Source organism: Aspergillus nomiae (genome assembly GCF_001204775.2).
Source record: "Aspergillus nomiae NRRL 13137 chromosome Unknown contig00564, whole genome shotgun sequence".
NCBI lineage: Eukaryota > Fungi > Ascomycota > Eurotiomycetes > Eurotiales > Aspergillaceae > Aspergillus > Aspergillus nomiae.
The window spans coordinates 1-16053 of record NW_015378619.1 but is presented as its reverse complement, the minus strand read 5'-3'; the positions used below and the strand labels follow the sequence as shown (position 1 = coordinate 16053).

General features: G+C 49.3%; 5 protein-coding genes across 5 annotated transcripts; 3 read left to right on the top strand and 2 right to left on the bottom strand.

The window, feature by feature from the left end:
• Positions 1-1110: 1110 nt before the first annotated feature.
• ANOM_010798 (uncharacterized protein) lies at positions 1111-3487 on the bottom strand (the record flags this gene model as incomplete). Its single annotated transcript, XM_015556054.1, has 3 exons — positions 1111-2889; positions 2961-3224; positions 3303-3487. Coding segments are annotated over 3 exons (2100 nt in total), but the record flags the coding sequence as incomplete, so codon positions are not given.
• A 1643-nt stretch (positions 3488-5130) lies between these two features.
• ANOM_010797 (uncharacterized protein) lies at positions 5131-6251 on the bottom strand (the record flags this gene model as incomplete). The annotated part of the gene is made up of 3 exons (XM_015556053.1): positions 5131-5802; positions 5875-5941; positions 5995-6251. 3 exons carry the CDS (start codon positions 6249-6251, stop codon positions 5131-5133), a joined length of 996 nt encoding a protein of 331 aa, XP_015401577.1.
• Positions 6252-6653: 402 nt separating this feature from the next.
• ANOM_010796 (uncharacterized protein) lies at positions 6654-8324 on the top strand (the record flags this gene model as incomplete). The annotated part of the gene is made up of 4 exons (XM_015556052.1): positions 6654-7620; positions 7665-8018; positions 8079-8176; positions 8244-8324. The coding sequence occupies 4 exons, from the start codon at positions 6654-6656 to the stop codon at positions 8322-8324; spliced, it is 1500 nt and encodes a 499-aa protein (XP_015401576.1).
• A 533-nt stretch (positions 8325-8857) lies between these two features.
• On the top strand, positions 8858-10714 carry ANOM_010795 (uncharacterized protein; the record flags this gene model as incomplete). Its single annotated transcript, XM_015556051.1, has 5 exons — positions 8858-8942; positions 9006-9019; positions 9095-9167; positions 9236-9430; positions 9489-10714. The coding sequence occupies 5 exons, from the start codon at positions 8858-8860 to the stop codon at positions 10712-10714; spliced, it is 1593 nt and encodes a 530-aa protein (XP_015401580.1).
• A 2452-nt stretch (positions 10715-13166) lies between these two features.
• ANOM_010794 (putative MFS transporter) lies at positions 13167-16053 on the top strand (the record flags this gene model as incomplete). Its single annotated transcript, XM_015556050.1, has 9 exons — positions 13167-13380; positions 13447-13480; positions 13532-13696; positions 13755-14226; positions 14301-14628; positions 14694-14997; positions 15350-15450; positions 15537-15597; positions 15656-16053. Coding segments are annotated over 9 exons (2077 nt in total), but the record flags the coding sequence as incomplete, so codon positions are not given.

Genomic DNA, 16053 nt, shown 5'->3' with positions numbered 1-16053 from the left:
TAGGGCAAGTCCAAAGCATAATTCGACCTTCAACCCCAACCCAGAGTGAGAGATAGCAACTCTGGCAGGTTTACTGGGGCATGGACTAGCCCATGTATTGAAGTTTTATGGCATTCGCTAGCCAACGTTCTGATAACGAACCATTTAAATCATCTCCTAGTGTGAACTGCCGGCACTGCTTGGGAATTCGAGTTTATCCAATCTGTCAAGTCGAAAAGTATTGGCGGAGCACCCAAGGTCTGAGCAGTGCATGGAAGTTTGATATGAAAGTGAAGAACAGGGCTCATCAGGCTTTCACAGTCATGTTGGATTCCTGCCCTGCACCCCCTGCGATATCCGATTGAACAAATATGCTTTGGAAGATCGGTTACTATCTAGGTCCGATATCTCATGATGAAAATGGCCATGAAGTCTCTTCGCAGCGTCAACAGCTGCTCGGCCGGCTTTGATATGTTATTCTGGAGGGTGAGCTAAATGATGATTAAGGCATAACAGCAAAGACTCTGGAGAGGTGGCGGAATGATGATATTCTCACCGACCATACTGAGGGCATGAATCTGAACGACTAGCGTGAAGTCCTTATATAGAAGCGCAAATACGGAAAAACCCACTCTAATACCCAGTCGGTGTGTATACAAATAATACCAATACCCTCCGCTGAATTGTAGGGCGTTAACCTAGTCCTGGTTATGTACCAGAACTAGTTCAAGGGGAGAGATGCTGTGATGGCAGAACCAGGATATCTTGATTCAAAATCGTCGTCTATAGCCTCGTTCCTAGTTTTATAGATCATCGTCTTAGTACTTACGATAGCCGCCCTTCTCCTGTCGTTTCTCATTGTTTCTTGTATCAGTGCCCTAGCTGAGGCAGTTCAACTTCAATATTGGTGAATTGTTGACTGCACAGTGGCCAGATCTCTTGTCTACATCGCCAACTTAGCCGGGAGCAATTAAAGAACCATCGTAGATGATGCCATTCCAAGTCTTATGTTACATCTTCCTCATCCTTTTGGATATTAAGCAAAACAGAGCCAGCGCCGAGTATATCGTAAACCACAACACCACAGTAGTATCCCTGCATAACCAAATCACACGCGACCCACACTATGCTCTACGCCATGTCATCTGCATCATGATGGTGGGTGTTTTCATTATCGGACGCGTGGAATGCGTCCCCGAACGCCGAGTTTTCCAGGTCCGGAAGATCGAGGACTTCGTTCTGCTCCGTATAGGCCGCCAGTGCATCGCCCGCACTGTCCATATTAGTAAAGTCAAAGTTGGCCCCGTCCAGACCATTGTCCCCCCCTGTGTTGCCAGGCGTCAGATCCTGTATTCCACTGCCTGGCGTTTCGATTCCATGGAGATGGGCATCGCCGACGGGAGGCTTGTCGCCATGGTCCTTCTTCTCGTCGTTGACCATTACCCAATCCCCAGTTTCACCTGCGGCTGTATTCACGGGCGGAGCATTGCCCAGATCCATCTCAACGTCCATACCGGGCATCGTCACACCCTGCTGGGGCACGGCAGCTGTTGGCTGCAGCGGTGCAGCAGCATTGACACCAGGGACCTCTGAGACACCTGGTATATTTGCCGTTGCGGCTAGTTCTGGAGCGGAAGGTGCACCTCCTTGAACGGGGCCGGAGGGAGGTGGAGAGCCAAACTGGTTGAGAAGAAGGCTATCGGCGTGCTCCATGTCGATGTCGGTATCTAATGGGGCTTCTGGCTTCTGCTCGGGTTCAATCTTTTCTAACAAGCCACCTTTTTGGACGCAAGAAACCTTAGGCTCCGGCACAATCTGCTTGTTCCACGAGGTTTCGAGCTCCTTAACCACATCATCCACCTTGTACTTAGCCTTGGGCTCGGACACAGGCGGTGTTTGAGTCTCGTCGCCTTCAGCAGGGACCTCAATGCGGCCTTCCAGTCTCCACAATTCAGTCCCTGTGGCGTTCGGATCTGCCGCCGCTTCCCGGAGTCGGAGTTCCGCGTCTTTCAGCAATGAGGTACGGTTGAACTTCTCCATCCGGCGCGCATGTCGCTTCTTCAGCTTCTCAATCTCGGCAGTCATGTCCGCCACCTTCTTCGCAACACGGTCGGCAAACTCCTCCGCCTTCGCAGGCTCCATCTTGGTAGCCTGGGCAGAATCGGCCGCATCTTTAGATTCCCCACTAGCAGGTCCGGAAGGCGCATCGAAAAAGCCCGCCGTCAACGACTCCAACTCTCCTTTGCGACCCAGCCCAAGAGAGACGGGAGTAATCTGGCTGATGGCGTACGGTGAAGCAAAGATCTCTTCCATCCATTCATGGTGTTGTTGATATCTCATTTTACTCACTTCCCGTGGGGTAAGAAGATCCATCATGTCGCCTGTGGAAACATCCTCGTCCTCGAGAGCGAAGTCAGCAGTGGCGGCATTCACTGCAGCCGACGAAGCGCGGTGTCCACGGGGCGCCTTGGCCGGTGCTGCTCCTGCCGGAGCGGGCACACCTGAACCAGGCTGGGGATAGAACGGTTGACGGCCGACCATGGCACTCGGATATGCTGGTGGAACTTGTGCGAAACCTTGCGGGGCAACCTGTGGGGGGAAGTTGATCGTCGGCCAGTTATTGCGGTCGTGCAGCATAAAGTCTTTGCGGGCAAGCTGGCCTTGGCTTTGCAAGAATCGACGTTGGCCGAGCATGCTTTGGACTTGAGGGGGCACATGAATTCTGTTGGCCGGAACATGCTCGGTAGGAGGTGCTCGTGAGTAGTGAACGATCCATAATGACGGGTCGGGCGGGGGCATGTTTGGGTTCGGGTTCTTTGAAGGTAGCAACCGGTAGCGTCTGCGACAATGGATCGCCATTGTCTCGTTTGGTGGGTGGTAGCCACTGCGGTGCAGCCACATCTCGACCAACTGATGCGCTCTCATGTCAGTCATTATCCTGGCCACCAGACAGCAAGTCCTTAGAGATCGGGTCTACCTACGTAACCGCGGGCTTCGAAGGTGAACGCCTGCTCGACGTCGGCCCACACGTAACCATCGCTGGCGAAGTTCGTTCCCAAATGATTCAAGGGCTGCCAGGTGAGCATGACAGTGCCATCTTGAGGTCCATCCAGGAAGGTCCAATGCATCGGCTGCGCCTCCCGTACAATCTTAGGTGCGCCGAGGAGGTATTCGACGACGGTGTCGGTGGGCATCATATGCATCAGTGGGAATCGGTGTCGCGACACCAGGTGCATATGCGGCAACTGTGGGAATCGAAATGCAGGTTAGACATTTGGCCCGTAACATTGCATTGCGACTTGGATCAGTATAGATTGGCCTACCAACTGCCCGGGGACACGGGTCGCTGGGTCGTCCATTGTGAATAGACGCCGTCGCAATCAGGAAGAAACGTGTCAGTGCTTTCGTAACAAAATCAAACCCCTAGATAATAGGTAACAGGAAATGCATCCGAGACGGGGAGTTCAACCGGTCGGCAAGAGACAATGAGAACGAATGGACGCAACGAGCAAATGCCTTTGCGAACGCGACGCGGAAATTTGAGGTTCCTTTCCCCGAGAAGCTTGAGAGTCACGGTGACGGTTGGGGAGGGGATACCGACCTCAAGCGCAGATTAGACACCTGATATATGAGGCGATGAGAACGGCCAGGCGATACACAAAGCGGAGCAACCAATACCCGGCAGAACACAGACTCACTTGGCGATTACATCACGGCGACAAGATTATTAAGCAGTATATAAACGCTCTGTGCTTGCTCAGTACTCAGTAAGTATATACTGTTGCTCGGTTATTCTTATAGTAACGTAACTGATAAGCGAGCGGGCCAGAGAATCGGGCGGGCCACCTTGTATTCTGTCACAGAAATCATAACGATTATGCGAGGTGACTGTACAGTGTACCCTGCCCCAGGTGCATGGACATCTCAGCAGCCGAACAGCACCTTCGGTGTCCATATCAGTCACCTTTTCAATAACGAATAGTGGCCCCCCTCTGAGAATTTAGTATTCCATACAAAGAACTTTAGAGATTCTCAGCTATAAAGGAGCAACGGAAGTAATGGAGGAAAGAATGAAGAATCAGTCTCTGTTCATAGACTATTTACTGTTGTTTTGCCTACGTATCCTTACCTAGTCGACAGGTCTTCTACCCTGATTAGTAGATAATCTTCACATATTCCATATAAAATGGTACTTTTATAATTCAATTATCTCATCAACCAGAGATAGTAATAATATAATATCTTCTACTAGTATAAATATAGGGTATTTAAATAGAGTATATATTTTAGTAAAATTTTAATAATTTTTTTTTTAAGACTTTAAATATAATTATATATAAATTACCAAATACATTGTAATTCATATTACTTAAGATATTATTAAATCTAGATTTTTTCCCATTTAATATATATATCTACAGGACTAAATTAGTATATATACTAGAATTCAGATTACTACAAGTATTGGTTATTAAGATACTCAGTTTCTAAAAGTGCCATTTTATATGGAATACAAGGTGGCCCGCCCGATTCTCTGGCCCGCTCGCTTATCAGTTTCGTTACTCTGGCTTCGGTTAGTAAATAATCCTGGAGTAATTTTAGTCTATTCTCTTTTATTACTAGCAGGTTTCCATACTGTGTATAGATTAATTGATCCATTATCAATTTTTAATATTACCCTATATTATCAGCTATTCTTTCTATTTAAGTTTCATTAAATTTAACTATTTCTTAATTTGTTATTTGTTGCTAAATCCCGCATTTCCTTCTTCCTGGGGTAATAATACAGTACAGCTTCTCTTCCTCGTCCGATACGAATCATTACAGTGGGACATTAGGTTCTCCTCCATCCATGGATCCATATTAAGATCTACTTTCGCTTGTTGCACAATTCAGCTCCAGTCAACATGGTGAAAAAGGTTGATTGCTTACCGCTACCTACGATGCAGATCTTCTCCAAGGAACAGGTCGTATTCCGAACGACTACCGAACTCGGCCGGACAAATAGGTAATGAATGGGATATATTATTGGAGTGACTGGATGGAATTATCTAGACCTGTCCGATCTAGACGACTACAGATCTTCAATCATTGTTTTTATAGGTTTTACTCCAACGAATTCTGCGACTCCCGGTATACTAAAACCCTCGATTATGAACGAGGCTCATGCGATGTACCAACCGGCTCCAGGCCGCCAGTCAGAATCGTATCTCGACTTTGTTCGTCCTGGGTGCTCTGAAACACCTCATACTTGCGATCATGCCAATACGCTGCGCTGACCGTTTCATTGTTGCTATCCTTGAATATCGCATGATCGCTGGGGCGCAAGAAGTAGGCAATCGTGTATCGATCGATCTCTTGCCCCGGGACCGGGATCACACGGTGCAGGCAGGATCGCAACACCTTCTTCGACAAGAAGCGTAGCGAATCACCCACATTGATCACTGCATGGCCCGGACGCGGTTCGATGAACTCCCACTCCGTTGACTCTTGGGCCATGACTTGCAGCCCCCACTGATCAGTGAAGAGAAAAGTGATACTGCCAATGTCGGTGTGCTTATTGTGGCCGATCTGGTTCCCTTGCTGCGCCGGATCAGTGTATGGATATTTGAGGAGGACTAGAACCGAGTTCGACTCCACCCCGGACTGGTGGAAGTTTTCCAATCGCTCGGCCGATGGAAGATTCATGGCATCTGATAGAGCTGAGATGAGCTTTAAGCTCACCTCTCTGGAGTGTTGTAAATAGCTGCTAAATAGGTCTCTGTCAGCCTCCACTTCCTCGGGGAAGTTGGCACTGGGGTCTGCTAGGATTTTGTGGGACACCTAGTTGCAGCTAGATCTTAGCTGTGATTCCCAAAAAAATTGAATGTTGAAAAAAGTTGGATGAGTCCCTACTTTGAGACTTTCATACGAATCCCGAGTATTTTGATATGGACCGGCAAACGCGCCGACAGGCTTATAACTATTTATGTGTGAGTTACATGATGCTGGATCTTAACGCAATAGGAAACATACCCGTCGATGTGGCTTCCTCTAGCATATTTCTCCTTCACCTCGTCGGATTTACTAAACCAGTTGGCCATGAAGTCGTAGATCTTGTCTCGCTCGGCCAGAAGGGTTGAATGATCTCGCATGTCTAGATAAAAGAAGCCCTCCTCCACACAGACGGAGAGTAATCGGGCAACCTCAGCAGGGTCATTATCAAGTAGGTGGCGGTAGGCAATGGTTGGCAACTTTGCGATCTTTTGCCCTGGTGGTTGAATGGACCCCATTGTGTAGTGGGATATATTAAAAGGGGAGGCCTGGTGAATGGTGTTTGTCTCCTGCCGGGATAATATAGGAGTAGGTAGGACGTTTGATTTGACGACTCTTCACCCTGGTTTAGTGTATAAGCTGCCCTGATCCACTTCTACTAAGAAAATTACTACTCCGGAGTAGATTGACTTTTCCAACTCTATTTAATTCTGGCACGTACACTTGGTAATTCGCGAATTGAAGATGAAACATTGTTACCGCAACTGAAGAGTGGAGACAACCAAACCTTCTGCAATTGAAACTGTATGGGTGGCTGATACTTTGTTTTTGAAAGTTACTCGTATTATACTAGGGCTTGCGGGATATATTTGTCTTATCACTGTCCTCATCTCCTGAATCATCTCTATCTAGGCTCAAGAATGTCGAAGCTTCTGCTCTTTTCCGAAACCTCGAAAAATCCGGCTCTGATAATCCCTGCTACCAACACGCAGAAGACCATTCACCTTTCCTATCATGCTCTTCATAATGTCGTAGTTAAAGCACAAATCCGCCTGGCGGAGCTAGGCATCGGACCCGGTAGCAAAGTTGCATTAGCCATTCGAAATCGCATCGAGTTCGTCATCACTTTCCTCGCTCTCATTCGACAGGGTGCGACTACATCCCCTCTGAACCCGGACTTTGCGGTGCGGGAGAGCTCTGAAATCCTGGGATACATGAAGCCGATGTATACGATCGTGGCGGCAAACCACCGGAGCGTAACATCCGACCAGAATGTCATCGAGGGCTCCAAGCTGCAGGGTGTGCCTGTCGCTGAAGTGGTGTGGGACAGCGAAACCGGCAGCATCAACATCACCACCACGAACCAGAGGGGGGAGGAAGCGGCAGCGGTAATCGCTGCAAAGGATATTCAACCAACTGATCCTGTTCTTCTACACTATACAAGTGGGACAACGGGGAGACCCAAGGCCGTGGAGCTGACGCACCAGATTATCACTGCGTCCTGCGACATTATTATCGCCGCTCATGAGCTCACAGCTCGGGATCGCACGATGCTAGTGGCACCGATGTTCCATGTAGGTGGAACATGTTCCTCTCTCTTTTCAACCCTCTGTTCTGGAGGCTGTGTGATCATGCCTCCCTCCCTCTCGAGTACGTTCTGGCATCAGTTTCAAGAGCATGGGGCCACCTGGTATCATGCCGTCCCGACCCTCCATCGTCTGCTTCTCTCCTTCCCGCGGCCGAAGCAGCTAACCGACCTCCGGTTCGTCCGGTCTGGTGGAACCGGCATCTCCGCCGATTTGATTCAATTGCTTGAGAAAGAGCTGGGGTGTCCGCTCTTGGAAGGGTATGGGATGACGGAAACTGCGCAGGCGGTATTTACCAACCGTGTGCGAGACACCATTCGAGGCCCGGGATCTATCCTATTCCAGACGATCTCGACGTCAAGTTTCTCGTCGATGGGGAAGATCAAACCCCACGCCTCGTTTTCCATCCTAGCGCGAGCGGTGAGATCTGTGTGCGCGGTGGCTGTGTCATTGCTGGCTATGCTGAGGGCCCTGAAGTGAACGAGGCCGCATTCTTTGACGGATACTTCCGGACAGGGGATTTAGGGATGCTTTGTGATGATGGATATATCCAGGTCACCGGACGGATCAAGGAGATGATAAACAAGGGCGGAGAGAAAATCAGCCCGTATGAGATTGAGGAGTTGTTGATGACCCATCCGGCTGTCAAACACGTTGCTTGTTTCCGAGTACATGATGACGCCTACGGAGAGGAAATCGGTATGCAACTACGTCTCCCTTGACAAATGGGGATTCTTTGCTAATTCTCTCTTCTCACAGGCGTTGCCATTGTTGTTCGTGAAGGCCACAATCCAACAGCGTTGGAGATTAAGAGATTTGTTCGACTGAATGCGAGTCTATTCAAGGTCCCTAAGAAGGTATGAATTCTCTGTCCTTGAGTTACACATAGCTCCAGCTCTCTCGCCTTTCGCTAACCATTATTAGGTGATTTTTGTGTCAGCACTTCCAGTCAATCGCACAGGGAAATACCAACGAGCAAAGCTGGCTGAGGAATACGGTAGTTGAGGTATAACTCCTTGTATAAAATGTAGCGCTCTCAGCGACAGGAAAGAAAACACTTCAGCTGCGCCAGTCACTGGTGGGTTTGTCACCCTATGGTATTCCATATGGAGCAAGCATTTTTAGAGCCAAATTAACTCAGCCAATGATGATATGCAGTATTGCTGGTAACCACTCCGTACTGAAATCGAGTATGAAAGATCGTATCGCCAATCTGCGGTATATACCCCGCGATCTAGACTCTCGTGGGCTGTGGCAGGATACCAAATCCTCCGTATTATACTCGTTCCACTCACGATCTCTAAGCGAACCGCTCCACTCTCCATAAGGATCGACATCGTCTGTTCCTACCCTGCCTTTAGCGTATAATACTAGAGAATCTAAAAATACAAGAATTCTGTTATTCACTAGAGAATGAGAATGGCCAGTACAGAACGACTCAATGCCGCTTGCCATGTTGACCGCTTCGCACCAACAACGCTTTAAGTCCAAATCATAGAGCGTATCAAAAAATAATATTAAAAAAAAGAGGTGAAGAAATGGACAAAATCCTGAAAGAAATATGGGCGTCCGTGCTCTCTCTAGAGGTGGAGGAGATTGGAGACGACGATAATCTATTTGAATGTAAGATAAAGTCCCCATACATTTGTGTCTGATGTATGGTAGAACTAACTACATAATGATCAGTGGGTGGTGACTCGGTAGGCAATAGCGATATTCATCTCTCTCTCTCTCTCTCTCTCTCTCACTGTCTCAGACGCTGACCATGAAAACAGGTTAAAGCAATTATTATTATGGGCGAAGCTGCCGGTCACGGCATTGACTTTGACATTGAAACCTTCTATGCCTGTATGTGACAACCAACCTCCCTACAAAGGAGGCGACGAATAGTTCAGCTAATATTCTTCTTGAACCAGATCCAACCATCGGAGGACTGGCGAATTTCCTCTCCGGGGGTCAGAGCCCGGCACAGGAAAGTAGTGGCTTGCAATATCTTGCGTCCAAGGAACCTGTTATTGATGAAGCAGCCACACTGCAGAAATTCTGCTGGGAAGATGTGGGGATATCGGTCGCAAATATAAGCAAAGTAGCACCAGTTGATTTCGGCCAAGGTTAGCCTACTCCCTCTGGCTGAAGTGACGAGAATATCCATACTGAACCTTGTTCTAGGACATTATCTGGCAGAGAATGAAAAAGGGATTCCAGGGTCATCGTTGGCTTTTGCATATGAGGTGCAAGGAGGACCAGATGTTCCACAACGACTGCAACGAGCGATTGAAGTCATGTCGACCATGAATCCCGCACTCCGGTCCACCTTTATCAAAATAGAGGAAGAGGGAAAGGAGAAGGCTACCTACTATCAGGTTCTATTGAAGGCCCACCACCCAACCATACACCGTGCATCATCCAAAGTGGAAGACTACGTGGCGCAATCGCGACAAAGAACCATTCACCCCGGTAGCCCAATAGTACAGTACGCGTTGGTCGAAGACCAAGGAACTCTTTTCTTCATATTGTCGATCTCCCATGCATTTTTCGACGGCTTTTCTCGAACACTCTGGGAACAAGACTGGTTGAACGCGCTCAAAGACCCAGAGACATTCGCCAATGAACAACCGGAACGGCCCTGGTTTGGAGATTTTACGATCCATCGAAAAGAAACCCTCGATGAATCCGCCGCCGAGACCTTCTGGACGATTTACCTGGGGGATTCGTGTCTGGAGACCATCCACCCAGGGAAACCAGAAAAGTTTCATATCCACGACTCCGTGCTGCATACCGCGTTCCCCAAGACGCTCGTGAAAGGGCGCTCTTTCCACATCGCAACCGCCATCCTTCCCGCGTGGTCATTGGCATTGATGAAATTCTCGGGCAAACAGGACGTCACCTTCCTCTATGCCACGCTAGGCCGCCTCTATCCATTCCCGGACATCGACCAGATCACCGGTTTCCTCCTGCGAAGTCGCCTGTTCCGCTTACAGATGAACGAGGCCAATGCCGACGTCCCAGTGGATGTGCTGTTGGAATCCGTTCAACAGGACTTGATCTCCACGGGCCGTCAAGAGCATGTTCAAAAATTGCCCTACATTGGCAGCACCACCATGCCACAGTCCTATGTCAACATCAAGGCAGGCACATCCAGTCTCAAAAAACAGCAGATCGATGAAGATTTGGTGGTGATTCCCCGTCGCGACTTGGAGTATTGGGTCTTCTTCTGCAGATTCGCCATCTACCTCGATATAGCCGTGCGAGACGACGATATCTTGGTGGAATTCAGATACGAGTCTTCTCTCTTACCATCGGAGAGTGCCCGGCAAATTCTCGATAGTTTTACTAAAATTCTCAGGCGAATCGTGGGCTCCTATGACACCACCTTCAGCGCCTTAGTGGAGTAATCATATCATTTGTTTAAGTGGTTAGGAGGAATATCATCCTTGCAGAATCAAGTAGATGCACGATCTGATAGATTGCAGAATAGAAAAGCCTCAAAGCAGTGTGAATATATAAGCCAAGCTGCTCAAGCTATTCACCGTGTTGTATTCAATCCTATCAGCGAGCTATGAAAGCATTCTTGAGTGGTTTGTGGTTGAATGTGAACTATTCACGTCTTCTACTTTACTACATACTACGGCTGCCGCTCACGACAGCCTGTTTTTCTACTATACCCCTATTACAGCGAGGCCTATTAAACCCGCTGATACTAGCATGCCGGTTATATGCCCCATTGGTGAGAGGGGCCAAACTAGAATGCTCTGATTCTGAAAATGCATAACAACTAAGACAACCCTAAACAACTTGGATTCTGAGCGACCCTCCTCCCTAGTCGCAGTCTATCATCAGGCAACGTCTGTTGCGTCTGCAGAACCTCAAGCCCGCACGTCGCCCATGTTGTAGCCAAAGAAGTGGCCCGGTCAGTAATATTCTTTCTGTATACTTTTGCAATGACATGGTTAATCTAATAGCTAGACAGATCCTTCTATGGTCTGAGATGCTTTTGATCCACTTCCCGGCCGACAATGGGATAGCGTTGTACCGGTCTGACGACCCGGGATTTTTATTCCTTCCTTTTGATATCCCATTCTTTATAGATTTTGAACTACGAGATCAAATGAGGAGAGCAGCGGAAGAAATCAGAGGCAGAAAGGTTAAACGCGAAGTACCTACTAAGGGTATGTATGTGGACCATCTCATCCGCCACGATTCTACAGAAGGCGTTTACAAGCCCATGTTTTTGAAGCATTGCCTGCTGAATGGGAGAGTCTCCCCAGAACAACTTGGACTGTTAGAAAATAAGAAGTGGTATGGCGCCCCTCTGGTAAGTTTGCGGCGAGCCATTTCAGCGCCAGGCAGTGGACGCGTTTGTACGCTTGACGACACTACAGTGAATTGTTTACAAAGGCTACGGGACCTCTATTTTCGAGCACAGCCATCGAGACCCGGTATCATAAACGCCCCTTTGAATGACCGCATTATACTACCCACCAAGTCTGCGAGCGGTATGCTAGCATCCTTGCCTGCAGTGAGATAGGGTGGGGATAACTAAGAGTAAAGGTGGAGCCGCGCACGGATGTTTGGATCGTGACTACGGCTGAAGTTCTGGGGATGAACAATCCTATGGAGTATCAGTGTTTGGTCATTCCTCCGTCGATATGAGTCGTTCCACTTCCACACTAAGTTCTACCTTGATGTAAAGCTTCGTTCATTCACGAATTGCCTCTGTCCGTGTTGTACTATTGAAGACTATTCACCAAACCCTAACTGGAGAATAATACTGGCAGGCCAGCCTCCAACCTCTGCATAGGATATTCAGTTTCACGTCGGAACCCTTTCCGTTGTATTGTACTTTATTTTTATTACTTTTATTACTTTTACTATTATTATTATTTCAACAACCTTGACAGAGAACCCCTTCATGACTAAAGTCCTGTTCCATAGTAGTACTAGTGCTACATTCTGACACATAAACTGCTTCATGTCGGTATGTACATGCAACTGCCCCCGTACTTGCAAAGTGTTTGAAGTCGGATGCCGATGTCACGTACCTTGCATATCAGATTGCCAGCCTCCTCCGTCGGTAGAACGAATTAGCGATCCATTCTGAATAAATCCATAGAGACATGAATCCATAGGACGCTGTCAAAGGAAGATAAAATAAAATAGAATAGAATAACATAACAAGTCTACCGAGTAACGATCAGGCACACTACCGTCAATGCACTTAGTGTGGACGGTGAAAAGAGAATGACAGTCGAAGTACCGAGTACTCCCGGATCTCATAAGGTATAATAACCCTTCCCCCGCCCCCAAACAAGCCTTGCGCAAGCTTTGGTGCGGTATTGCCGGCACCAAACCCGAACGGGAAGCTCATAAGCCCGCCACGATCGCCGAACTGGAAAGCCTAGTCGAAGCTCTCTCCGCAATTGGCTTGTGCCCGGGAGTTCACTCATCCTCCCCGTGCTTGATGCATCGTCCAGTTTCCAATCGTGACTCACGACACTCCAGTCTAGATATCAGTCGGCAAGCATGGTACCCGAATTCAATGGCCTTCCCCCACCACTACCACCCAATGGTCTGGCCGTCACCAGTATTCAGTCCAAGTATTCAGCTCTCGTCCTTGCATGGCGTCACTCCTCCCATGTGGGACGCTGGCACTTGTCCCATTTCCGGTTAACTTTTGCTGATCTTCCAATAGACTCAATAATGGCCCTGGTCGCTAAACAAAATTCTCCGACATGACACGCCTATAAAAGATCCTCCGTCGCTCGTTCAAGTTCTTTTTCGCTTCCTCAACTGCTGTTGGTGTTTCACCGCGAACCTCTCTCTCGCCCTCGCGTTCCCCCATCAATCATGGGTTTCTTTGGAAAGAAAGACCCTTCTGGTGACGAGATCAAAGAGGTTCCGATAATGAGCGACCCGGAGAAGCAGCAGCCGGTCCACCACGATGTTGTGCAGACCGCTCTTCCTCAGATTCCTCCGACGGTGGTCAACATTGATCCTGTCGTTGAAGCGCGCATCTTAAGGAAACTCGATTTGAGAGTTCCCACTCTTATGGGATTTTTATGTATGTCTCCACGTTCCCGCACTCTTCACCGGCGTTTTCAACGCGTGTCTAACAACTTGTATGCAGACCTGCTTTCTCTTCTCGATCGAAGTAATATTGGGTTCGTTGGTATACCTCCATGATGAGAAGATCAAACTGACCAAGAACGAAGAAATGCGAAAATCGCCGGGATGGAGGATGATTTGGATCTCTCCGGAAATCGCTATGCCTGGCTCCTAACGATCTTTTACATCTCCTATGTCGTGTTCGAGTTTGGGGCCTTCATGTGGAAGGTCATGCCGCCTCATCGATGGGCAGCCATCACGGTCTTGTCCTGGTAAGTCAAAGACATCCTCAACCACGATGCCTCGCGAACCTCTCTAATCCACCGTAAGGGGCATTGTGGCGACATGTCAGGCCGCGGTCCAGAACTGGGAGGGACTCATGGCTTTGCGGTTCCTGCTCGGCATGTCAGAGGCTGCCTTTGGTCCCGGAACTCCTTATTTACTGTCTTTCTTCTATCGCCGTCATGAGCTCGGCTTCCGCTGTGGGCTATTCGTGTCAGCCGCCCCTCTGGCGAATACATTCGCCGGTGCCCTTGCGTATGGAATTACTTCGGGTCATTCCAAGTTAGCGAACTGGAGATTGTTATTTCTGGTAGAGGGCAGCCCGTCATTGCTGGCTGCTATCCTAGCCTGGCGATTTCTCCCCGACAGCCCGTCCAAAGCCCGGTTTTTGACGGAAGAAGAGAAGGAGGTTGCGCGGGCAAGAAGCCTTCAGCAGAGTGGCGAACGCGAACGGTCGAACAAGATCAATTGGAGAGAGTTAGCCGAAACACTAACGGATGCGAAGGCCTGGCTAACCGCGGTATGTTGATGCTGAGTTCAGAACGTTTTAGTTGTGCTGGTGGCGCATGATAGCTGATTGACAATGTGGTTTAGTTGATGTACTTCAGCTGCAACGTGAGCTTTTCTTCACTTCCGGTGTTTCTGCCCACGATCCTGAAGGATATGGGGTTCACTTCGATCAACGCCCAAGGGCTTACGGCGCCGCCCTACTTTGCTTCGTTCCTGGTCACAATTGCCACCACCTGGATCGCGGATCGGTTGCAACAGCGTGGTTTGATGCTTATGGTCCTGTCTCTGATCGGAGCTATTGGCTACGTTCTCCTCGCCACCTGCACATCTGTGGGCGCGCGTTACGCAGGGGTGTTCCTCGCTGCTATCGGTGTATTCCCTTGTATCGCGAACATTCTCCCATGGGCTCTGAGTAAGTGCCCTCCCAGTACCTGCTTCCTTACCTACATAATCGGGAGGCTAACGAACATACACCAGATAACCAAGGCTCGGATTCACGACGGGGTATGGGTATTGTCATCCTCAATCTCATCGGCCAATGCGGACCCTTCCTGGGCACAAACGTCTTCCCGGAAAGCGACGGGCCACGCTACATCCGCGGACAGTCCATTTGCGCCGCCTTCATGTTCTTCACCATGATTCTCGCGCTCGCTCTCCGAACCCTTCTCGTATGGGAGAACCGCCGCCTAGACAAGCGGCATGGCACGCAGGCCGAGCGGGAAGCACGGGGGTGGAACAAAGGCGAAAATGTCGCCGAAGAGAATTATGGAGCTGGATTCCGGTACGTGCTATAGAGATGTAGACCCGAAAGTAACGATGCTGGAAACGAATGCTACGATGTGACGATGGGATGTGAAATCTGGATTATGTATACCATAATATTAATCCAATGCGGTTTACGAACAAACCTTTCTTTCTTTTTACGTTTCACTCTTAATTGTTGAATAACAGTCGCGTGCCATTAAGGTGAGTCGCTTAGTCGGAGCCTGGAAGTATGCCTCCCCGGTCCTAAAGTGGTTAAATATTTAAGTGGAGGGGCAACAATCAGTTCCACTTCGCAAAATAAGCAGCAGCTGAAGCTCACTTATCTACCCCTCGAGATTTTCCGGGCGATTGACTAATTCCCTCCACAGACTAGTCAACCCTAGACCCAGTAACTACGATCCTGAGACATTTCCCCATAGCTTCGACGCACCTCTATACAGCACCAAGGAACAGCCCACCCAGATACAAGGTACAGGTACATGGTCCTCGCCCCCCAGATCACCGGGAACCCCACAACTAACTGCCGAAGTAGAGGGTACGTACGGTAACATACAGCCACCATGGCCTATGCATCAGAACACAATGCCCATCTTTACGGGATCGTGGATATGGGCAGGTAATACCGCAATTCCCTTCCACTTGAACTGAGTTTACAGAATTAACATCACCCCCAGCAATGGAATCCGTTTCTCCATCACCGACATCTCACCCCCGACAGCGCGCACAATGCCCACCGTTTACCAGGACCGGGCTGGCATCTCGCTCTACGATGCCCAGTTCGCTGGTAGCGCGCGCGGCCCCATCCCGCAGGACATTATAGAGCAGGTCGTGGACCGGTTGGTGCGGTTCCAGATTACGTGCGAGGATTTCGGCGTCCCAGCGCAGAATGTTTACGTGCTTGCTACGGAGGCGACGCGGACGGCGCCGAATTCGGAGGAGTTTCGGGCGCGCATTAAGCACCGCACGGGGTGGGAGGTGCGTCTGCTGTCGAAGGAGGATGAGGGGAGGATTGGGGCGCTGGGTATCGCGAGCAGTGCTTCCTCGGTGGCGGGGCTGGCGATGGATCTCGGGG